Below are 23,852 nucleotides of genomic sequence, written 5' to 3' on the forward strand. Positions count from 1 at the left end.
GTCGATCGATTCCCCGTCAGGTAAGTTGAATTTATGCTAACTCGCTTCATTATCCTTTTAATTGTAGAAAGTAAGAAGATATCTCAACTTCTATTAAATTAGCTCTAAATCTGTTAGCAAACTAATATTGAATTAATTCAAACTCTTACCATTACTATTCCATTTCTTTAACGAGCGACAATTTTCCAGTCGTGTGTGAATAGGCGCTGAAGAGTTTGCCCGGACCGTCTTTCAAACTGCATCAAATGAGCAATTGAAAATTGTTAAGTACCACTAGTTATTAAAAATATTAATACAATTATTTTACATTTGGTAAGAACACATTGACATACTTTTTATAACTATAATTACACTTACCAAATGTTAAATATGTTAATTTATATCAATATATTAATGAATTCAGTCAAACCTGTACTTTACTCAGTCAACAAATTTACTATAGTAATATGCTAAAAAAAAATATATACATACTAACAATTACCTTTTGTTTGAAATATAAAAGTTGCTCAACTGCTAGTCTTCTAATTCATAGTGTTAGTAGCATATTTATTATCCCAGAAATCTAGGGATATTAAATGAAGATAAATAAATTGTTCTAGACGAAGTTCTAGACACAATGTCTGGATCCTCACACAGAAACATTTTATCATCCAGCAAACCAAACATCCTAGTGCTGCAATTTGTCATCATCCTGTTACAGCTACTTTCAACAGCTAGAAAGACATTTATTACAATAAAAGTGGAAAGCCAGTGCATAAAGGAATAGCTCTCATTACCTACCACCAACACTTTTTACACATTTAAACTATTACCTAAAAACAAATAAAAATTTCACTTGAAATGCTATGGGGCAGTTTTAACAAATACACAGAGCAAAATAGTTACCGACATAATTTCCATACAATGAAGAGGGTAAAAGAAGATGTAATGAGATTCAGCTATTCACCTAATGAAGAGGGTAAAAGAAGATGAAATGAGATTCAACTATACACCTATGCTTTAACAGGAGTGTCATTAAAAGATAATTAAACATTTCCACGACCGTCAAAATGTCAAATTGTAAGACCAAAAAAGCAAAACGGGAAGGAAACTGGGCGATTACATGCTGCACATACCTTTACGTTGATTCACACGCGAACCAAGAACTGCCCACATTTTCAAAAATAATCTCGAAATACTCGCTTTTCGCTCAAAAGTTACGATGTTGTCAAACGAGTCACAGGCGCACGAACACACACTTTGGATTTCGTCTGCTGCTGGTGGGTGCTTGTCGCCGATACAAATGTTCCACCTGTGGCGATTTGGCAGGAGATCCATCAATCCTTCAACGCTGTGGTAAACAGGGCGTCCTTTGACTCGCCATTCTTTCAGTCGCAACACCTGAAATTCCTGGAACAAAATCTCACATGTGATGCAAGTGTATGTTACCTGTGTTAAAAATGAGTTCGAAATGTATGTTAGGAAAAACTATTTCCAACTGTAATAAAACTATTACCAAATGCATACCAATTGTTAGATTTGCCAATCTGTTTTTTGTGAGTACCTGACGAAAAGTTTACTCCAAGTGGCTTCCAAACTGCATCAGAAAAACTGAAATAAATTATATTCCACTAAATAAAAAGCTGAATTAAATTATAACTAAATTTATAAAACATATAATAGTAGCATACTAAATGTTAGCTGTGTGAAGAGTCACCGTTGTGAATGTTTGTCACATTACCCTGGTACTTCTGCATGGAAATACAAATTATTCTTGGAAATTATGTTAATTTGGTATCAAACATAATAAAAAATTTGTCAATTTGATGAATATAATTCTACTTGTATCCGGGTAATAATATTATTACTAAAATGTTTCGTTACCTACATGCCCATTCCACACAACTACCTATGACAAAACAACAATGACAAGGTATTTTTCGCGAATACAGGTTCTCAGCACGAAGAAGACAATTTCGACAGAACGATGTGCAATAAAATTCCGAAACTGGGCAACAGCAGAGTTAATAACTATATGACGGTATAAAAACGACTGTAAACGACAACGGTATCGAAAGAAATCTGCTAATAAGCCATTGCATGCTGCACAATCTTTCTTACCCGTGCTTTTCTTGTTCTTAATCACACTCGCTTCTGATAAGTTTAACGTCAAACCCGAATGTTCCACAAAGTCAACGAGATAACTTTGATCAACACTTCTGTAAAAGAAAAAAATTTAAATTCATCCAATAAGAAAAAATTCCTGAAACATTGCTTGCCTTATATCTGATCCAACTGTCCATTAATGCCATTAGTAAAGTAAAGATCAATATGATATGAATGTAGTAAGTGCAAGGCCACATCTTACAGATACATCAACAGCTGTGTTTTGATATCCCAAGTATCCACAATTCCTGTGCAACAAATAAAGAAATTAATTTATCAAGCATCAGGTAACCAGCCATCATGTGTTCGAGCTAGTCAATATGGGCCGAAATTCCAATGGAAGAATGCTGTTAAGATAACCTGCACGTACTTGCAGCAAATGGCTCGTTTTTCTGCAACCATTACAGCCCTTTATTAGATCCCCTCAGTATTGATCTAGGGTCACTGAGAGGACACGCACAGCATCCATCGATATGAAGATCACACCCGATGATAGTTCACTTTCCTACAATGCAAATGAAAGAAAACTATTATGGCATAATCAAAGGAAAAATTAACAGTAATAAAGAAAAACTAATAGTGAATAAACGGTAGAAGTTAGAGTTGAAAAATTTATCTGATGAAAGAATTCTCACTAAAATAAAATCATGGTGTTACTGATAAACTTCAGAGAAGATTGTTTCCATACCTTCCCATTCACAATGGATGAAAGCCCATCTTGATGTTTACAGGCGATTGCATATCTTCGGTTAGATAGTCACTGTTCTCATGAGCATGAGCACAGCAGGAGTACTAGGCTTCTTTTTGGACAACATAATCTCCAGGTAATGTAATGAAGCCACATTGCATACCTAGAAAAACCTATTTGGTTTGGAGACAAAAATTTCTTTAAAAGTTATGGATGAAGAGAAAGCTAAGCGACTAGCTCATCCAGGTCCAAACATGAAAATCAGCAATGAAAAATCAGGTCGAGAGTTGACACAGTACACTTATGACATCCCAGTCATCACTCCATGGTTGAAAAGGTTCTTAGTCACTACATTCAACACACCATTTCCTAAAAGATTTGCTTCAACATTTTTTTTAAGTACAATATTAAAAACTTGGTTGGTTACTTGCTGTCTCTGCCATCCTATCAGCCAGACTTATAGAATAGGAAGACCAGAAGCTAGTGTGGAAAGTCGTAAGGTACAAATTGGAAAACAGCAGCACTTTGAATGTCCTTAGCTCAGTTACCAACAGCTTGATGACAAAAACAATTTATCAAAGTTTCTCCTATTTCAGCAACTGGTTGCTAACATGTAGCTTCTCCATCAGAGTTCTTCATCGTGCAACAGTATGCACAATATGCAACAACATGTATGATATATGTAATTACCTTATTTATTGCTTTTTCGTGCATGACCTCCATGGAGTTTCAAATACTTGAATACCAACTTTGAATTTAGTAAACCAGGAATTTTAAGACGACTATCCTTATATGGTTGATCGGCGAGAACGATTGGCTTGACTACGTGTTCCTCTTCGACACCCTGTCGGCTGTTCGTTCCTCATTGGATTTGTTAGTTTCTTTCAGGCATGGCCTACTATAATAACGGCCAGCAAGCGCGCAATACCCCCTGCGCCTAAAAACTAAATTGCCAGAGGGGCCTAATACCCCAAACCGAGCTCCACTTTCCACTGTTTGGTAACTAATACCAGAATTGAAATGAGAGGAAAAACCAGTGGAAAGTGCAATTCTGTTTGAGGTACTACGACAGTAGTACCTCTCCACCATTGCTAATCAGTGGAAAAAGTAAAAGAAATAGGAATGGGTGGGATGAAGCTGTAGAAAGTGGACTTCGATTTGAGGTATTAGGCCCCTCTGGCAATTCAGTTTTAGGCGCAGGGGGTATTGAGCGCTTGCTGGCCGTTATTATAGTAGGCCATGCTTTCAGGACATGCGTATTTTAAGCCAAATTTGAAATTTGGCCAAAAATGAAGAAGCAAGAAGGCCTTCTAATGTATTTTTAACCAAATCTAGAATTTGATGAAAATTGAAAAAGTGAGAAGGCCTTCCTACTTTTTCATTTTTGGCCAAATTTCAAAATTGGCTGAAAATACATGATTTCGATGCAGAATGAAATGCTAATCACGATTATAAAGTTTATTTTTTAATTGGTTTTATAGTTTTTTAATTAAACAAAAAAACGGAAAGTCGGGCTTATTTTTTCGGGCTTATTTTGTTGGGCTTAATTTTTTTCCCTATTAAAAAATAATATCATTAAATCTAGATAACTATACATGATTTTGATTCAAAATTCACCAAGGAACACGAAAATAGAATTTGTTTTTACGTAGGGTTTATAGTTTTTGAATAATCTAAAATATTGATATGTCACGCTAGCGCTGGGGCGTACTGGCGCGCCAGTTAGTTTTCGATTCGGTATATTCCTAAAACGGTTGGTTTTATGAAAAAAGTAATAATTTCTCGGAATCAGCATTTTATTTTGAGTATATCCTGTGATGTTTACCCAATTCCAGGGAGGGTCAGTTTTTGCAAGTTTTGGAGGTAAAATTCCCACGGTCATTTAAAATTTGAAGCTTAAAATTTGGGTTTGGATTTTGATGAAGCCCTACCTAATGATTAGATGAACTTCGTTTTTATAATGTTTATTCAACAAGATCTTTGTACAACATTAAACAAAGAAAAACTTTGCATAAGGTTCTCTAAGGGATTTAAAACATAGATAATGTTGGTCTCTGCCATTTTCCGTTGCATTTTTATCGTTTCATCGTAATACAAAATCGAAATTGACTATTATCACACGGCGAACGTAAAGCTGTAAAAACCCACAGACTTTCCTATTTCTTTTGCAGCGAGCTGTTTTCATTTTAGCTGTGAGGAATCGAGGAGTCGATGACGCTGTACAATCTAAAGTTCAGTGGTTTCCAGTTTTCTTGGTGACAGGAAAGTAGTACTGCTACTTGTGCTGCCCTTGTCCTGCTGAAACACAGGATATCCAAAATGGTACACGTTCCTCTGATACAGACCTTTGCCCACAGTTATTTCACAATCCTCTTCCTTGACCTCACCAATTTCGCACTCTTTTTCGCTAAGCGTAACGTTTCCAACAGATTTATTAGATCGAATGGAGTTGGCATTTCGCTGTAGGATACTCCTATAATAAATATTTGTGCGGATGTTACCAATAGCTTTTTAAGAATTTTACACGAAACGTAGAAAAACAAACCTGTTAAATGCTTCGGTTGTAGTGGACTTTAGGCTGGCCGTGTTCGCGTCGCTTGAGTTTCTCGATGTCGGCGGCGCATTCCCCAAAATTGCGTTGACATCCAACGAATCTAGGCCGTCACTTTCACCGGATCTGCTACATACGTACACCAATCTCAGTTGCCAATACAGCAACAATTAACGTATAACGTCTTACCTGTAGATATCCTCATGTTTAAACCATTCAGGTTCTAATTCACTCCGCCAAACGGGATTCGATCCTTCGACAGTGTGCTGGTTCGTGTTTGGTACTTGGTTGCTAGTACGGTTGACGTTTGACTGCGAACCAAAAGCCGTGGCGGACGCAGCTTTCAGCTTGCGCATCAAAATAAAACGCTGCGAAACGCATAATCCCAAAACGAGGAGAAGGATCATGGCAAGGAATACTGCTGTCCCACTGGCCCACAGCAGTGAGAAGTTTTGCGGGCTGCTTGTCAATGCATCACCTAGTGGTTCTGCTGCAGAGGTATCCAGTACATTGTAATCCTAAAGAACGAGGGAAAAACAAGAATAATAAATAAAAAGATATGGAAAGAGAGTCCACTAGTTAAAGCCGAATTCAATCGAGTACCTTAAAGAGTTGATCTAACGATTCAACGTTGGCGTCTATTAGTCGCAATACAGCATCCACTTCCATAACTGAGTTATCATTGGCATTGACAAAATGCAAGTAGGCGTCCGTTCGAGTCTTGTCAAGTTGCCCGTCCTCATTAGAATGTACTTTCAGCTCATCCACGTTGACGATTGCTCCAGTAATATTTCCTAGTGCCCTTCGGATTCAATTGCCGATTTAATTAATGCAATTAATAAATTTTTGATGATGAAACCTACTCTTTAAATTGGTCTATGCGTGTTCGAAGAAACTGGGGATGTTGCCTCAACACGAACTTGACTCGTTGATCGTGACGTAAAAGATAAACCAACACTCGGGCACTATCACTATAGCCATCAGAATCGTTGACATATACCTAGGATTAGAATAAAGTTAAAGGGATAAATTTAAAGGTCCATCTATTACAGAATGCGTGGCTTTCAAAATAAACATTATTTGTATGCGTGAAATAACGAGAAAATACCTCCATGTCAAAATAACCCTTCATGTCTCTTTGCGGGTCGAAATTGAGTGAAACGATCCCAGTTTCTCGATCGATGACAAACGGATTAACACCAATATGCTCTTCTTGACCATTACGTGACAACAGCGTCGACTTAACGGGTTTGCGAATACTGTAACTTAGTTTGGCATTGAGACCGACGTCTGGATCGGTGGCAATAACTCTTACAACTTCGGATCCAAAATCTGCATCAGTCGTCAGTCCGGCTGTAAACACCTCTGTAAAAACATAAGCACATCAGTTAAGTAGCCGATTCCGGCTAAACGAATCCATGGAATTGCTGTCGTACTTCTCTCAAACGTAGGTGGATTATCATTAATGTCTTTTAAATTGACAACGACTTTCAGTAACGAATCGTCAGCTGGATCGAAGGAATCGATCACATCCGGATCAAGATCGCAATTTTCGCTGGCTTTAACGACGATTATATGCGAGGCTTGCTCTTCACGATCCAATGTCTTTTCAACCTGAAATTAGAGGCTTAGTGCTTGTTGTTTACGTCAGAACTTTGAGGAATAAGCCTTACTGTTAAAGTGTGCTGAAAGCGGTCAAGGCTAAATGCGCCCTGTTGGTTGCCCCCAACGATGTAATAACAGACGGGATCTCGAGCACTAAGCAGTTCATCCGGTTCATCTAAATCAACCGTTTCCGGCAATTGGATGGGATCGGTCGATGGATCATGTTCTAGAAAAAAAAAAAAAAAAGCAATGAATACTGATGGACGTTTAACAGATTTGTGCTTCTTAATACCAGTAATGTTGATCTGGAAGATATCCAATGGGAATTGCGGTTGATGGTCGTTAATATTGCGAACGTAAATAGTCAAATCCAAATCCGTCGAAAGCCAAGTTGGAATTCCCGAATCTCGGGCCTCGATTCTTATCTTTAGAAATAAAAAAACAAACGATTAATTTCGATGTCGCTATGACAACTACACGATATCTTAGAAGTGACATTACTTGAAGAAGTTTTTGTTTTTCGCGATCAAGAGGCTGCAGCAACGTAATTTCACCCGTAACGCTGTCTATTCCAAACCACTTCCAATTGCCAACGAGTCGTATTGAATAGCGCACTTGACTATTCAGTCCGGCATCTTCATCAATGGCTGATACAGAAGTGATGATCGAACCGACCGTAGTGTTCTCATAGACGCGGAATGTAGTATTGTTCTGTTCCGGTCGGACAAACACAGGAGCGTGATCGTTGTAATCGCTCACGCAGAGCTCCACATCCTGAAAGGCGACGTTGGGCACTGGGCCTCGATCTTGAGCTCTTACTCGCAACGTATAATTGCCGTGATGTCCAACCAAGGGTTGAACTGCAATTAGTCGGGCGCTGCTGTGGTCGATGCTGCTGACGCTAAACAGGCCTCTGCCATTCCCTTCTTGGATGGAGAAGACAATATGGCCGTTTGGAGTGGTCGGGTCGTCACGATCGCTAGCGTGAATGGTAGTTAAAGGAACACGGGCATCGTGAAACTCGGTAACGCTAACGCAACCAGAACGAGCCTCGAAAACCGGTGTTTCGTCATTTTCGTCCATTACTTGCACGCTAGAACAATCCGTGGAAAATAAGTGAATGAATGGTTAAGAGTCTGCGAACGAGGTAGGAAAACAGTCAGTGAACTCACGTCACTTGCTGGAACGCGTTACGACTTTCACCGGCGGAATAGCCCACGCGATAATTGTCCCACGCTTCCAAGATCAGCGTGTAACTCTGTTGCTCTTCTCGATCCAGCGGTTCCGTCACCATAATGACACCCGTTTCCGGATCGACAGAGAATCGCCCCTATGGAATTTTTAGAAGGCATTATTGTGAAGTACTTTTTCTCAGATAGCGGTTTTGTTTCGCAAGTACTTTGGACGAGCGACGATCCATTAAATAGGTGACATGACCGAAATCGCCAGCGTCCACATCAAAGGCTTGAACTGTTCCGATCACAGTGCCTACAAACAACGATTGTTACTCAAACATAAAATCTTTAATGGTTTAGAAAGTCTAGTTATGTTTACTGACCAGGTGGAGAGTTTTCTCGTACTGAAAAGTTGCCTGGAACACTAGCAAATTGTGGGTTGTTATCGTTTTCGTCCAAAACCTAAACAAAGATTTTTATGTTTAGATAGATAATTAGTTTAAACGCGATTTAAAAAAACAAGCATCATTTACCTGGATGAAAACTGGAACGAAGCTGGAACGTCGCGGCATTCCAGAATCGGAAGCTTTCGCCGTGAGATTCATCCAGGCGAAGCGTTCGCGGTCAATTTTCCCCGAGACGACCACCTCGCCCGTCTCGCTATTCAGATGGATGAGTTCCAATAAATCGGCGGGGCCTGTGTGCAAAATAGAGATAAGCGCTGTAACAGCAAACTATTGCAGTAAAAATAAAAGGCATATACCATCAAGTGAATAAGTAATGGAACGATTAAGGTCGGCATCGTCAGCCGACAGAGTTAAAATGGGTGCTCCTCGCTTGCTGTTCTCCGCAACTGAACGGCGATAAAACGGCTGAATAAATATCGGATCATGATCGTTTACATCCTCCAAAATGATCGTCATTGTTCCTGCATTCATTTGCATCAAAGATTAGCCTGTAAGTCATTGCCAGTCTTTTTTCATTATCGTCTTTCGAACCTGAAGCGGTCTGGCCGATTGTGGCCGCAGCGACATCTTCTGCCCTAATGGCTAAACGGATTGTCTCCGCCTTTTCGCGGTCCATCTGCCGGACGACACGGATGCGGCCATCGTTGGTGTTGATTTCAAACCAGGATGTAACATTCTCGTCGCGGACTAGGAAACCCATTTCGTTACGCCCTTCGCTCGCTAGTAAAAAAAAACAAACAAAACAAACATCATCGTTGAAAAAGATTTCACAGATAAGGGGTAGGTTTATTAAAGCCATCATACCCGCATGGTCAATCCAGTATCGTATTATGGGCCGTTCGTCAGGGTCTGTTGCAGTGAGTTGAGTTAGAACAACGCCTACTGGAACGTTTTCTTGCACCCGAACAACGCCCGGCTCTACCAAGACGGGAGGCTTGTTATTGACATCAGCGACAGAGATCATGACTGTAACGGAGGCGTGCAGTTGGCGACTGCCTACACCCCCGTCTAGCGCCAAAATTTCCAGCTGGTAGCGGACGGTGCGGGGATGAGTCTGATCCGGGTCCAGCGTGGCCCCGAGAGCGACGCTCACAATGCCTGTCGTCGAATCTATGACGAACTTGTCGCGGGCTCCACTTTGAATGCGATAAGCGACGACATTGTTTGGCGAAGATCCATCCATATCCAAAGCTTGGACTTGTAATATCGACGAGTCTGGTGCAGCATCCTCCGCTACGGCCACCGAGTAAGACGGCCTGGTGAATGTTGGGGCAAAATCGTTGACGTCATGTACGAAAATGACAACGCGCGTGTCCGTGTGCAGCGGCGGAGTGCCCATATCGGACGCCCGCACAGTTAAATTGATCGGTCGAACGTGCCCCAATCCTTTTGTATCCCTTTAAAAAAAAAATGATAATAAAATTTATGTTAAGTGCACTGCGTATTTATAAAAACAAAATGGGCACTAACAACATTGATGGTGCCAAGAGTTCAAAGTCCAGCGGATGAACGACGCTCAATTCTCCCGTAACGCGGTGTATCGAGAAATTAGACTGTAGATCTCCGTCGATAATTGAATATCGAATGCGACTATTGTCTGAGTCTGTAAACAAGACGTAACTATTAATTTTTAAAATTTCTTTTGCATTTAAAATGGAATTATGTAACCGTTGAGATCTCGATCGAAAGCTTCGACAGTGAACGTGTATGGGAAATTCAGTTCGTTTTCATTGATGTAAATTTCAAAGTGGCTCTGGATGAAAACGGGGGCGTTGTCGTTGACGTCTTCCAATTCCAGAGTGAATTGCACCGTATTCCTTCAAAACGGATTGTAAACCTCAAGTCATAAAAAAAAAAATAAAAATAAAAGCGAAATGGGAGGTAAATGGGGGATCAACGACGAGCTGTTACGAAAAAAAGGGGGGCATGACAAGCTTTCACCATTGAAGAAGAGTAATTCGCCATTTTGGGGTTGCGAAGGTTTCTATCTTTACCGATTTCCCAAACCGAGCGAGTCGCGCGCTTCGACCATCACAATCAGTTGGCTGACTTTCTCCCTATCCAGCAGGCCGGAAGCGCCTCTGCCGATGGAAACCGCACCGCTCAACGGATCGATCTCTAGAGCGTCTGCAATTGAGCCAGGCAACAGACTGTAGCGGATGCCATCAGTGCCCAATTGGCCGGAATCTGCATCTGTGGCTACCACCGAGCCAATGATCGTTCCTACGGCAGCATTCTCACGCACTTGGACCTATTACATAGTAGATCAAATCACGAAAAAAGAAACGGTGAATCACAACATTTGGACAACTGACACACAAAAAAAATAAATAAACAAATAAATAAACACAGACGCATAAAAGACTACAAGTTTTTCTCGTTACATACCTGATAAGACGGTCGCGTGAATTGGGGTATGTGATCGTTGACGTCACGGATCCGAATGGAGACGGACACAGTGGTGGTTTTGGCCTCTTTGGCCACGGCTTCTCTGGCTGTAATGGTGCAATTGGTGCCCGTCAACTCTTCGTAGTCCAGTGCCAGATGGCTCTTGACCCGGATGCTGAAAAGAGCCTCGTTGACCACGACGCCGGGGCTGATGTCAAATAGGTCGTCGTCGCATCGAATAGTCAAGTAGAAAGTCCCGTTTTTCCCCTAGAAAAATCAACGACAACAACATACGGCAGACGACATTTTTTTTTTTTAATTTTCAAAACTCTTTTCCATCACCTTTCCTGCATAATTGAATAGCATTCTCAGGGAGGGCACTAATTAGAGGGACACGGTCTTGTATTTTTTTTGTCCGTCATATCTCTGGATCTGAACGGTAAAAAAACCGGATGCATTTGAACGTTAGAGCTGTCGTGCAGCTGATGCAGTACGAAATACAACGACCTTCGGGACACGAGCCTCGAAATAATCGTCGTGGATATATTTCGTTTCTTAATCTGGAAATCTTTCAAGTGAACAACCAGCTGCATCTAGTCAAGACCAGTCCAATCAAATGCAAAGGGGGGGGGGGGGGGGATTTTTTTTTTTTTTTTTTTTTTTCGTTGTTATTATTACACAGCTGGTTTGAGTAGCCGGCTTGCCCTTTGAGCTTCTGAGTGGGGTTTCGCTTCGAATTCATAATGTCTGATTCTAGTTCAAGAGTCACACATACGTATTTAGTTTTTTTCTTTTTAAAATAAAGCCGATTTCATTTCTGGAATGAAAAAAAAAAAAAAAAGGGAGCGGGATGGGGGGGGGGGGGGGGTGAATGTCATTATTATATCCGGACTTGTTTGGGTTTCTGTGTTTTTTGTTTTTTTTTACAGTTAGATACAATTTCTGAAGACGTAGTTAATCCTTCAAAAATGGGCACAGGTATTCGAAAACTGAGAGATATTCGACACTCGTTTAAGGAGATCTTACAAGTTTTGGTAACCAAATTGAAGAAAACAAAACAAAAAACTGACCTGGTCATAATCGTAGACTTCGGGTAAAGATTCCGATCCCAAAAAGGTGACGGGCACATTGGCCGGTGCATTCTCGTCGACTTCTGCTACGTAAGGGCCGCTAGTGCGGAAGGCCGGCGCTTGGTCATTGACATCGAGGACGAGAATGGTCACCTCAGTGGTGACACTAGGTCGAAGTGGAGAATCTTCCGTGGCCGTGATAATGAGCATCAAGGCGCCGTTGACCACGTTGGGATCCTCGCGGTCCAATTGCTGAATCAGGTAGACAACGCCATCTTTCGGATCGATGGCGAAATACTGATTGGACGGATCTAGCGAATAGATGATGCGCTGATTCACGCCTCTGTCGCCATCGATGGCCTTGACACGCAAGACGGACGTTCCCGGCTGAGCATCTTCCGCTACGCGGGTCACAGACGGTACGGTAATAAATTCCGGTCCTTGGTCGTCTTCGTCGATGAGCCGGACGAGTAGACCGGCCGTGGCCGTGTTGATGCGTCCCTGGTCACTGGCTTGATCCTTGGCCAAGATTCGCAGTTGGTACCACGACCGTCGTTCGTAATCGAGAGGCGTCAAGCATCGCAAGATGCCCTTGCCGCCAACGGTCGTGATGGAGAACGGCATCCCGGCAACGGCTGTTTCCTCGTCGATGCCGTCTTCACCTTCCATGCCTTCCAAGCTGTAGACCACCTGATCGAGAGCGGGGGAGGGAGATAGTACGTCAATTACAAATGCATTTACTTGGCCTTGCGTTTGCTTGCCACGAACTTTCTCTCACGAACCGGTAGGCAGGTCACGTGGTAAGTGGGTCGAATGGGTCACACTATATTGCGCCACCCACCACAAACGCAGTTAACAATAAAGACATTTTGTTTTTTTTTTTTTTTTTTTTTTTTGTTTTCGACTATAAACTAACCAGACAATGCGACAACGATTCGCCAATAGATTTTTCGCCATCTTCCTTTTTGTCGCAAACGGATTCAAAACTCGCATCGCCCAGATGATGGGAAAAAAAAAATAGCAATGATTCAATTGTGTTTGACTCATCGGTTGGAGGTGTTTCTCAATTTCTCATTCACAGAAGCCCGAACATAATGGAAAGAAAAAGAAAAACTGATTGTTCGATTGTAATTTGCATTCGGCCAAAAAAGATTTCCCTGACTTTCCCGCACTGGTGTATCATCACACGGCCTGACAATCGAGCAATTGTTCACGAATTTCGAAAACAGAAAAAAAAAATGCTGATGTTGTCTCTTTTTTCCCCTAGAATGGTGGCTAATGACTATCATTGCAATCTCTCTACGCTGCCTATATCATTACAACGCGTTAAACACAAAAATGGGAAATACCAAAAAAAAAAAAAAAAGAAACGATTACGGATGCAGCGCTAGCTACCATACAACTCTCTCGTGAGGTCTAATCTCTCTCTTTTTTTCTTCCTCGATGGATCTGACCCGAAAAAAGAAAAAGAAAAACATGGAACCGCGGAATGATGCGATTGTGTCACAAGGGCTGACATATTTCACTAGCGCGTTTAAACAAGTAGACGTACAAGAAGAGCACCGTGTAAAGACGCGTGTTCATTATGAAAGCTTCTCATGTGTGATCACACACTGAATGGCAGATGAACAATGGCTGCGAGCAACTCTCTCTTCCACCTCCTGTCTCTCTTCCCAACCCTCCAGTCTGTGTTGTGTTAATTGACGTTGAATAATGAAACGAAAAGGTGTGCATAACCCAACTGGTGCACAACCATATAATCTAAAGAAGCCTACTGCCATATAACAATGAGGAATAAGAAAGAAAGGAAAAGAAAGCAGAACCCCACCCCACCCCCTCTCTTAAATAAAATGCAGGTGTAGGTAATATTTATGTACCTCCAACTGGGCATGCGAGGAATGGAAAAAAAAATAAAAGAGAACTCGAGGGAAAAAAAAAAATAAAATAAAATAAAAGAAGTAGAAAGAATAGAGAGCAAAGTACGGTATGTTACCTGTCCGTAGACACCTTGGTCGCGGTCTGTGGCCTCTACCGTCAAGATGACAGCGGGTGGGGCGTTCTCGCGCAGCATCAGCGTGTTAGCAAAAGGCTGGAAGACGGGACGGTTGTCGTTGACGTCCTTTTTGGTTGTTCCATTTTTTTTTTTTTTTTTTTTTTTTTTTTGTTTCGGTAGGAAGTTGGTGATGTTGGGTTTCGGTCGACCAATTACGAATGAAATGTTTTCGTATTTTTTTTAGGACATCCAGGAAGAGGTAAAAAGAAAAGGAGGTAAACATTTTGAACTAGAAAATAAAATGATTCGAATGTAGTGTGTTTTACCTCAACGATAATCAAAAGGCTTTGTCTGATGGCCTGGCCGGCGCCTATCTTGCCGTCTGTCACCGTCAGCACCAGCGAATATTCTTCTTCCGTCTTTCAAAAAAAAAACAAAAAAAAAAAAACAATAAATAAATAACAATCACCCACGTATGGCGGACATTGTTTAATTAACGAATTAACATATTATCTCTAAATCAACTGCTAATGGTATTTTTTGTTGATTTTTTACCTCTCTGTCCAGTTCTTTGATTAACTGAAGGTCGGCTTCGTTACGGCTGACGGGCTGGATGCGTAGCAGCTCGTTAGCCACGTGACCCTGCAGTCCAAACTGGAGGGCGTCACCGTCGGCATCGGAAGCTTTGATGCGATAGATGACGCTTCCGACGGGCGTTCCTTCGGCGCCTTCTTTCAACTTGAGGACAATTTCGCCGCCGCTCTCGTCCGTCACCTCGAATCGCGGCGGTTGGTTAGCGGCCACCAAGGCCGCTAAGGCCATCAGAATCGAAACGATCCTCGCTGGGCACGCCATTTATGTGACGATGAGATAAGACTCTTAGCTGCTACAAACCTTCTTCTCCTTTAACGACCCATGCCGGATGAGATCACCAGCAGCTTCTAAATGGCCCTGTTGTGTGTGTACACAGTCAGATGGGCAAAAGAAAGAGAACAACAAAAAGAAAAAAAAAAAAAAACACTGTTAGTAGATGGAGGGGGGACTTTGTGAATAACTCGTAACGAGATATGCAGAGCATAGCCAGCTGTGCGTGAGAACTAGAAAAGTCAATCTCAGCTTGGCTCACATTTCAGTCTAATACGTAAGACGAGAGAGAGAGAGCTAGCGAAAAAAAAAAAAAAAAAAATATGAACATCCACGCGGATAAACGTTTTAATAAGCGGATCAAAAAAAAAAAAAAAAGGAAACATTTCTTCTTTTTTTTTCACGCAAAACAGCGAATGATAAATATCAGCACGTGGAATAGCCCACCTCGTTTGTTATTTTGTTTTGTTTTTTATGCTAATATAAAACGAATGGAATGTGTTGCTCTTAAAGTCTTAATAGTTTTCGAAATGTTTCGCGAAACCAGCGCGGCACACGCTGGTGCCACAGTTTGACCTTGTTCACCTTATACGCGTTTTATTTTTGGGGAGGAGGCCGACGATGATTGAGACATCAACGTAACGGTATACATCACGTAGATTTATTCCGGTGGTTCACAAGTGAACGTAACCATTTCAAAGGTGTGGTTTCAAACAAAAATAGTTGGTGGTAGATTGAGAGCGCGAAAGCCATTAGAGTCGACGAAACGGTTTTGCCTTAATGTTTTTCTTTTTGTTTTGTTTTGTTCCAAGAAGGGAAAAATGAAGAGGGTTCCCTTGTGTGCTCTTTTCCAGAGTGATTTCCACGTAAAAAAAAAAAAAAAAAACGAAAACGGTTGTTTCCGTGATCATCTGGCGCTTCTTTAATCAGCAGGAGGCGAGAGAGCAAGAAGAAAAATAAATTTCTCGACAAGAAACGTTGAATGATTTGACTTGAATGTTGAATGAGTGGCGTAGAAACGAATTAAGCAGGCAAGTAGGAAGAAATGACTTTGAAGAGAGGCGGGAAGTTTCAAAAACTAGCGTTTTATTTGAGATAGAATAGCTGCGATTTCTATGTGGTTCGAGGTGCTTCATCGCTTGTGCCAGTTCGTGAGTGAAAAGGGGAAAAAAAAGAAAAAGAAAAGAGAAAAACAAGCAGTCAGTGAAAATCAACAAGGAGGGAATAGGGAAATCAAAAGAGACGATGATGGAACGATGAAACACGGGGGCTGGCTCACTTCAAATGGGCGCTGGGTCATGTGTTTTTTATACACACAGCCAAAGAGTAGCTAAGTCGGCAGGCGCAAAATAAAGATTCACGAAACGGACGTGAATCACGTAGGAGTGTCTAACGCCCCTCTTCTCAACTTTTTTTTTTTCTTTCTTTCTCCACCTTTTCTACGTCGTCTTAAAGAAAGAAAAAAAAAAAAACTGCTAAATTGTCTTGCCCGCGTGTGTGTGTGTGTGTGTGTGTGCGGAACGCGCACGCCGAGCATCCTCTGTCTCACTCTTTCAAAAGCGTGAAATGTTCTCCAAGCCGAGGTCATTGACACTCTTTAGTCTCTCTTCTCCTCCTGCAACCTTAGCCGTTAAATTTTTTTTTTTTTTTTTTTTTCAAAATGAAAATTTAATTTGCATATATTTTCAAAATAAAAAGGATTGCTTGTTCTTTTTTTTTTTTTTTTTTTTTCGTGTTCTCATTAAAACGTGTCTTGTTTTTTTTTTTTTTGTAGTAGAACTGATTCACCACCATGTCGCCCTAATTGCACGCCATCCAATCGTGATGGACTGATAAAAATCAATGGCGGTCGGTCGAGATTGTAACGGGTACGCAAATATTTCCTGGTCGTTCATTAATGAGAAAGAAAAAGAAAAAGAAAAAAAAAAAACAAAAAAACTGGGGAATGAACACAATGACAAGAATTTTTCATCCGATCGTGTTGATTGGTTGAATAGATAATCTCGTCAAGAAAGAAGGGGAGGGAAAAGAAAAAAAGCGAAATAAAAGAAACATTCCGCAAAGGATATGCAAACGAGACAAGGAGCACCACAACTTCTACCTGTTTTTTGGTTTTTTTTTTCTTATTTTATTTTATTGTACGAAAGAATTCGGATATTAATCGGCGATTATGTGGGACTCTGCTTCACAATGACAAGCGATTAAATACCACAGTCGGGCCCATTGCTAGTCGATCGACCCTAACTGGCAATCGTAATAAAACACTCCTCGAGGCAAAGGTCAGTTTCTATCCTTTTTTTTTTCCTTCTTCAATCATAAAAAAATAATTCAAAAAAAAAAAAAAAAAAAAAAAAAAAAGAAGAAGAAGAAGAAGAAGAAGAAAACCGCGGGTTCTTCCTTTTTTTTTTTCTTTCAACATCGACTTCATAACGGAACCGCATTTCAAATCAACAATTCCATCTCATCCAGGTCAGAGGTGAACTCTACCGCCCTCATGAGCGCCTCGCGTCGGCTTCAGCCGGCCCTGAGAGGAAGAGAAGGCATTTGTTGTAGGAGTGGCCATCAAGTCGTTAAAGTCCATTTTTTTTTTTTTATTTGATTTAAGTGCTAGCATCCGCTGTTCCTTCTTCTTTCCTCCCCCCGCTAACCTACACACACACACACACACACATTCGGATCTGTCTATCTTACACCATCGTGGCGCCTGCTCAAATAAAACATCTTTGACCAATTGATAGTCGAGTCAGTGACACAGAGGAAGGGCGAATAGTAAAGTGGCCGTATCCCTTTCGCTTTTGAATATATACATTTTATTATATATATATATATATATATTAAAGGCGGGCGGCTTGGGAGCTTCTATTTGTTCACCAATTTTGAAAAAAAAAAAAAAAAAAAACAAGACAAAAGGAGGGTTCGAATGAAAATGATCAAGTCATTTAAAAAAGAATGTGCCTCAGAAGAAAAAAGCCAAAGATTTTCATTTTGCCTCCGCTTCTATACCTGTTCCAAACAAACGCTGAAAGGAGAGGGGGCTTGTTCCAGTTTTAAAAAAAACATGTGCACTTTTCACAAAGTTCCCACTGGTAAAATGAAAAGAAAAAGAGTGAGGCCTGCATTTGGTGCTCGACCTTATCAAAATATATTTCGCCCGTGTTTCTGTTCTCCTCTTTTTGGTGAGTGCGGATGTTTTAGTTTTTCTTTTGCCTGAACAAGGGAGGGGGTCCGTGTTCTGTGTGTGTGTGTGTGTACGTTGTTAAACCATCCAACTGATGTACTTGTACGATGTACACCGGACTGAAACACAGGGGAAGACTAAGCGAGGGTGAAAATCAAAAAAAAAAAAGGAAGGGAGAGTTGGCTCAGTCTCCCTAGAAACACACCGGCCGGAAATGGCCGCAGCACATCTGCACCCCCCCTCTCTCTCTTTCGTTTTTTTTTTTTTTTTTTTTGTACGAACAACAAAGAACCGAAAGAAAATGGTTGGGGGGGAGAAGCCAAAAAGACAGGATCTATTCAGCCGGTGGTAAAATATATATATATTTTTTTTAAAGCCCTTGTCTTCCTTTTGCTCTTTTTTGTTTATCAACATGTTATAATGTAATACAAATAAAATAACACAGAAACTAAAAAAAAAAAATCAAGTTTTTTTCTTCTACCGTTACAATACGAGTTGTGGAAGTTTGATAAAGGAAGCAAAGGGGATTCGGTAACTGGGTGACATTTCAGATTGGCAGCGAGATTGACGCACGACTCGGCTAGTCGGGAGCAATCCGTTTCTAACGTTACACGTCACTTATGGACATAAGCCGAGATTTTTTTTCGCGCAAAACTAAGCTAAACAAAAGATGTGTTTCGTTCCCATTTCGACATCGGCAAAACGAAATACGAATCCGCAACGACGGTATTATTAACGATGTGCCCTTCTTCATTGTTATCACTTTATAAGACAAGCTGGACTAAGAAAGAACAAAACAAGTTTTCTTTTTGCCAAGCGCAAAACGAGATACATTCACGTGGAATTCAAGGTGTTCCAAAAAAAAAAAAAAATAAAAAAATAAACACAACAAGACTTGGTTAGCCCGCCTTCCGCGTACGTTTTCGGTACTCGTGACGTAACAACAGAGAGAACAAAAGGGAATGAAAATTGGAAACATTGGCTGTTTTCTTTTTTTTTTTTTTCTTTCTTGTTGTTAAAAATGAATAACGAACGTGTATAGTAAGATGCGGGACTCGGTTTCACGTTGGAAAGAAAAAGGGAAATGAGATATTTTAAGCTGTTAGATGAAAATGTGGATCAGTCACGGACCGAATGAATATTTCGTGCGCCCGGAGGAAGCCCAAAATTCACCTGTGAGTCGATGCGGATGTCATGACGCGCGCTCCGTGTTTCAAGTCCGTTTTATTTTATTTTATTTTTGTTTTTGTTTAACTCTCTTCCGGCGGGTATTTTTTTTTTTTTTTTTTTTTTTTTGAAATATTTCACTTCAATTCCAGATATCGGATGTCGATCTTGTTCATCCAAAACGAAATTCGACGAAAAGAGGCTGCAATTTAATATCCGAACACGATTTGAGCCCGTCTTGAACTCGTCACACAAAATGTTCGTTGGCCGTCCAAATAAAAAAAAATAACACGCAAGATCGCAGCCAAAACAAAATCACCACCGTCTGAGACTGACGTTTAAAAAACAAACGCAGGGCATTGGAAATGATGTCGATTTAATTCCACTCGACTAATGGTCTGTTTTGTCTTGATTTTGCAAGGTCGTTTTAACCGACGCACAACGACGAATAGAAAGAAAACTGATGAATCAATGAACTCGCTCACTGACAAAGTCACGCTCTACTAGAGGAGGCAAAACAAGAAGTCACGCGGAGAGAGCAGGCGGATGTGTGTCGAGCAAGGAGAACCGCTCGAAACGAACTGGTAGCCGTTCACGTGTCGACAGACGATCTCTATACGCTGGCGTTTTGTATTTTCTTTCTTTCCTTTTTTTGTTTTATTTTTGGTGGCCATGGTAGTCGGGGCTTCCTCTGCCACCTAACTCCCCCCCCCCACCGCCCACCTTGCTTGTTTCGCTCGATGTTTACTATACTACGCTTCTCGGAATAAACAGACCCCAACAGTGGGAGTTCGTCATGCAAGGCCATCTAGCGGCGAAATGTCGAAAAAAACAACAACATAAAAGCAAAAGAAGACAATAGAACAAGCTGATGGAAAGAAAGAAATTCAAAACCACAAAGTCGTTTTCTTTCTTTTCGAATCGAGTGATGAGAGAGAAAAGCGATTGAAGCGCGATGGGAAAATAAAAGAAAAAAAAAAAACGAGGCAACACATTTCGGAGGCTCGTTATAACAGCGTCAAAGCGCTTGATTTAGGAAAGACGGAAGAAGCAAAAAAAAAAAAAAAAAAAATTTTTTAAACATTTAGAAAATCGGAAACAATGAAACTTTCTATTCGTACAATTGACGAAAATCCGTAAGTTCATTGTTGTGTCACATAAAAATCAGTCACTCATTCAAAGAGGCCAAATCGAAGTCATTTTCCACGAAAGACAAGAGAATAAGAAGTGGCCCCTCCGAGGACCTACAGATTTCGATTCCCTCTCTTTCGACATGCCATAGCCAAACGAAGGACAGAACAAGAGACGGTCGTGCCGATTCACCACCTACGCCGGAACTGTGCGAATGAATGAAAAATGGGGACATTGTTGGATGGTATAAACTCCTTTTTTTTTTTTTTTTTTTTCATGAACCCCATTCGGCCGTTACGTGGCAAAGACAAATCGATCAAATTAGCACAAAGAACCAGGAGGTCTAAACAACCAACGCCGGTCACCGTGTCCGTTTCCCTTTCACGATTTTCTTTTCATTTGTGCTGAAAGAAAAGGAGAAAAAAAAAAAAACCAAAAAAAAATGTCCAGCTCCTTTCAGATCAAGGACCTGTGCGTGTGTGTCACAAAGCAAACAAAAACTCCCGTCGCGTCTAATCGATGATTTTTTCTTAGCAGCACCCCCCCCCCCTCGCGCTCCAATTAAGAAAGAAAAAAACAATAGAAGCCAAAAAGAAAAAGAAAAAAAAAAAAATCTGATTTTTTGATTACGTTCTCACGTACCCGAGATTGACTTAACAGACCGTGGTCATACCGTACAAGTAGCGCCGCTACTCCAACAGCCCTTTTTTTTTATTTACGAGTTTCTTTTCCCGATCGAATTCATTGCTGCGTATCCTTTTTCTCTAATCTGTCCTCTTTTTCATTTTTTTTTTTTTTTTTTTTTTTTTAAAGCTATCGCGCTACTTTTGTTTTTTAAAGTTCCGAGGACCACTTGTCGGATGTCGGCGGTCTGAACGTGAAACCATCTGCGCGTGCGCGCTGGCCATGTTTCGTTTGTATACAACTTTTGTGGCTAACGACGGGTCGTCAGCCGAGCGTTACGGACGACTGGAACACAAGTAACAACAAGGGCAATCGAAGAAGAGAACTCATCTGGACTACGTCATGTCTCCCTATCTCTTACACACCCTTACGTAGCGCCGCAGTGCAGAGGGCCTATGGTAAAACACACAAACAGACTTTACTACGTACATGTGCGGTTCGTATTTTTTTTTTTTTTTTTTTCAAAAATAAAAGAGAGGAAGTTAACCCGAAAGTTCCAGTTGAGTGACAAACCGAGGCGGAAATAAAAACTCCCCTGGTCTTCTTATTTTTTTGGTTATTGTTGTAGGGGATAGAAGGTCTCTCCCCCCTCCCCTCCAGAGGAATAAGGTGGTCAACGGATGGCAACTCCGGAAGTAATCGTACATATAAAATTAGATGGAAATGCGTAGATTAAGCACGAGATCTAGCAAACGAAAAAAAAAAAAAAATACATATATATTTGTGTTGGACTAGCGCAAGAGTTGGGAAGAGGATTCAAGCCGCAGTGAACACGACTGGAACATTTTTTTTTTTAATGTAAAACGCACTGACCATCCAGCCCAATTCTTGATTCATCCGCTTGCAGTCTACGTAGAATAACGGAATTTTCAATCTTTGGACGGCCGAGAAATATTGGGACATAAACCGTTTGCGGCTGGATTTAAACTACATGGACAGTTTCTCTCCAAAAAGAAAAAGTTGATTTCGATTTTAGTGCGTGTCGCTTAATTATCGTTTTAAATTGCCTTGGCTACTTTTAACTTTTTACTTGAAAGAAATTTCTATTTTTTTTTTTTTTTCGCAAAGGGGAAAGTCAAAAATAATATTAAAAAAAAAAAAAAAAAAATTGCTGCCAAACATAAGGAACGGAACTCATAAGGCAAATAATGACCTGCCATCTGTTTTCTTAGTCGACCCGCCACGGCCACGAATTTTTTGTTTTGTTTGTCAAGTGCTAGGGAAAACACCGCCGTCACTAACAGCAGGAGCCGTCAAATTAACAAGTAAACCTCCTCCCTCTTCCTCTACTCTCTTTCTCTTTTTTCTTTGACTTCGCAACAACAAATGACCATCAGGAAGAAAGAGAGGAAGTATTAAGAGTGTTGAACGCCATTTTCCTTTAAATCGCTGCAAAACAACACAAAACAAACAAAGGCATTCTTGGCCCTCATTTCCCCGTTTAAAAAAAAAAAAAAAAAAAAGAGGCACGCAGCTAAATGAGACGGAAGCGAATTGCATTTTTTTTCTTCTCTCCTTTTAATTTTTTTTTTTTTTACTTCAAGTTCAAGGTTCGCCTGTTGCGCAACTCTTATTTATGGAGTCCAATCTACAGCCCAGACTGTTTTGCGACATTAAATATATATTTTTTTTTAAACTTCAAAGAAAAAAAAAAAAAAAAAAAAGAGCTCGTTAAGACACGGGTTCAACGTAGACCTCATTACAGCGGGGGATGACACCAAGTCCATAGACATGCAAATAAACTTAGCGGAGGGCACCCAAAATACGGGGCAGGTGAGGTACGTATAAGAGCCAACGTACATTTTCCCCTTTTTTTTTCTTTCTTTCTAAATACATGAGGGCCATAAACATTTTTTTCTTCTTCTTTTAATAAATAAAAGAGAATAAACAAAAGAAACGAAGCCGTAGGGGTTCCAGCTTCAGTTGCTTATTTGTGCGCTTCCGTTCCATTAAAAGTTCTTTTTTTTTTTTTTTTTTTTTTTTTTTCGTGATGCTTTTTTGTTTTTTTGTTTTCTTTTATTTTGTCAAATAGGCAAGGCGAAAACGTGGTTAAGATGGAAGAGCGTGAGCGGGGACGGAATGAAGAAGAGTCACGTTTCATGAGCTGGGAGAAGCAGAGAGGGGGGCCATCACGATCGCTTTCGGGTTGCCTAACCTACGCTTCTCTAAACCAAACAATAGCAGCAGGTTCACAGAAGTGAACGGCCAAGAAATCGGGTCAACGGTGACGAGACACCGGGCAGTAAATCACAAAAAAGTAATTGAAGGTGCAAATAAAAAAAAAAAAAAAAAACACAAAAAAAAAAAAATCAAAAAAAAAAAATAATTCAAACGAAAATGAGCCCACGCAGATAAATTGGTTCTTTAAAAAAATTAAAAAAAAATAAAAATATTTTGTTGTTGCCCAACAATGATTGTATTCACCGGCGCAAATCAGCGCGCTTGATTACTTCTTTTTGTTTCCGTGACCGATGGGTGTCGACCGTGAAACCCCTATTTTCCAATCATCAATTCCGACGCGCGTGGGATGCAACAAGACAACACAATTCAAATAAAAAGAAAGTTTCATTCCGTTGCGGTAAAATGAAGATGAACAAAAAAAAAAAAACCAGCAAAGTGGCACAAAGATCATTGCAAGACTTTAGGAAAAAGAAAGAAAGAAAATGATCATTTGTAATTTTTTACTTTCTTTACGCCATCTAGCGGCTGCACCATGAAACACACGCGTTCATGAGCAACAACACAA

The 23,852-nt window shown here is 40.6% G+C and overlaps 1 protein-coding gene and 2 long non-coding RNA genes across 6 annotated transcripts; all 3 read right to left on the minus strand.

Moving 5' to 3' along the window:
* Positions 1-507: 507 nt before the first annotated feature.
* Positions 508-2,200, minus strand: LOC130686509 (uncharacterized). 3 transcript variants are annotated; one of them, XR_008999892.2, is made up of 6 exons: positions 2,101-2,200; positions 1,864-2,010; positions 1,671-1,730; positions 1,507-1,610; positions 1,116-1,428; positions 508-946 (listed from the first exon to the last, which is right to left on the minus strand). It is a non-coding gene; the product is annotated as an uncharacterized LOC130686509 (long non-coding RNA). The 3 variants fall into 3 exon arrangements; XR_009420554.1 differs by having other exon boundaries at positions 508-1,428; positions 1,507-1,576; XR_008999891.2 differs by having other exon boundaries at positions 508-1,428.
* A 68-nt stretch (positions 2,201-2,268) lies between these two features.
* On the minus strand, positions 2,269-3,703 carry LOC130686511 (uncharacterized). The gene is made up of 5 exons (XR_008999896.2): positions 3,524-3,703; positions 3,261-3,387; positions 2,834-3,202; positions 2,516-2,650; positions 2,269-2,393 (listed from the first exon to the last, which is right to left on the minus strand). It is a non-coding gene; the product is annotated as an uncharacterized LOC130686511 (long non-coding RNA).
* Positions 3,704-4,781: 1,078 nt separating this feature from the next.
* Positions 4,782-19,893, minus strand: LOC130686439 (cadherin-23-like). Of its 2 annotated transcripts, none has more exons than XM_057509557.2 (26): positions 19,298-19,893; positions 14,638-15,033; positions 14,409-14,501; positions 14,083-14,208; positions 12,090-12,779; positions 11,020-11,286; positions 10,626-10,882; positions 10,300-10,448; positions 10,102-10,234; positions 9,436-10,028; positions 9,163-9,351; positions 8,928-9,092; positions 8,698-8,861; positions 8,548-8,626; positions 8,389-8,477; positions 8,162-8,319; positions 7,491-8,082; positions 7,282-7,414; positions 7,058-7,215; positions 6,821-6,998; positions 6,493-6,749; positions 6,248-6,384; positions 5,988-6,186; positions 5,574-5,902; positions 5,379-5,510; positions 4,782-5,306 (listed from the first exon to the last, which is right to left on the minus strand). In XM_057509557.2, exons 2-26 carry the CDS (start codon positions 14,935-14,937, stop codon positions 5,060-5,062), a joined length of 5,814 nt encoding a protein of 1,937 aa, XP_057365540.1. In that variant the 5' UTR covers positions 14,938-15,033; positions 19,298-19,893; the 3' UTR covers positions 4,782-5,059. The 2 variants fall into 2 exon arrangements, with proteins under 2 accessions (XP_057365540.1, XP_057365539.1); XM_057509556.2 differs by having other exon boundaries at positions 5,379-5,513.
* Positions 19,894-23,852: the final 3,959 nt, after the last annotated feature.

Source organism: Daphnia carinata, chromosome 2 (genome assembly GCF_022539665.2).
Source record: "Daphnia carinata strain CSIRO-1 chromosome 2, CSIRO_AGI_Dcar_HiC_V3, whole genome shotgun sequence".
NCBI classification, from domain to species: Eukaryota; Metazoa; Arthropoda; class Branchiopoda; order Diplostraca; family Daphniidae; genus Daphnia; species Daphnia carinata.

Bases quoted from the DNA above. Each gene is read 5' to 3' on its own strand.
- LOC130686439 (XM_057509556.2), bottom strand. From the start codon at position 14,937: ATGGCGTGCCCAGCGAGGATCGTTTCGATTCTGATGGCCTTAGCGGCC. The intron at 14,502-14,637 runs GTAAAAAATCAA...TTTTTTTGAAAG, and splicing joins TCAAAGAACTGGACAGAGAG to ACGGAAGAAGAATATTCGCT. The intron at 5,903-5,987 runs GTACTCGATTGA...CTCGTTCTTTAG, and splicing joins CGTTAGATCAACTCTTTAAG to GATTACAATGTACTGGATAC.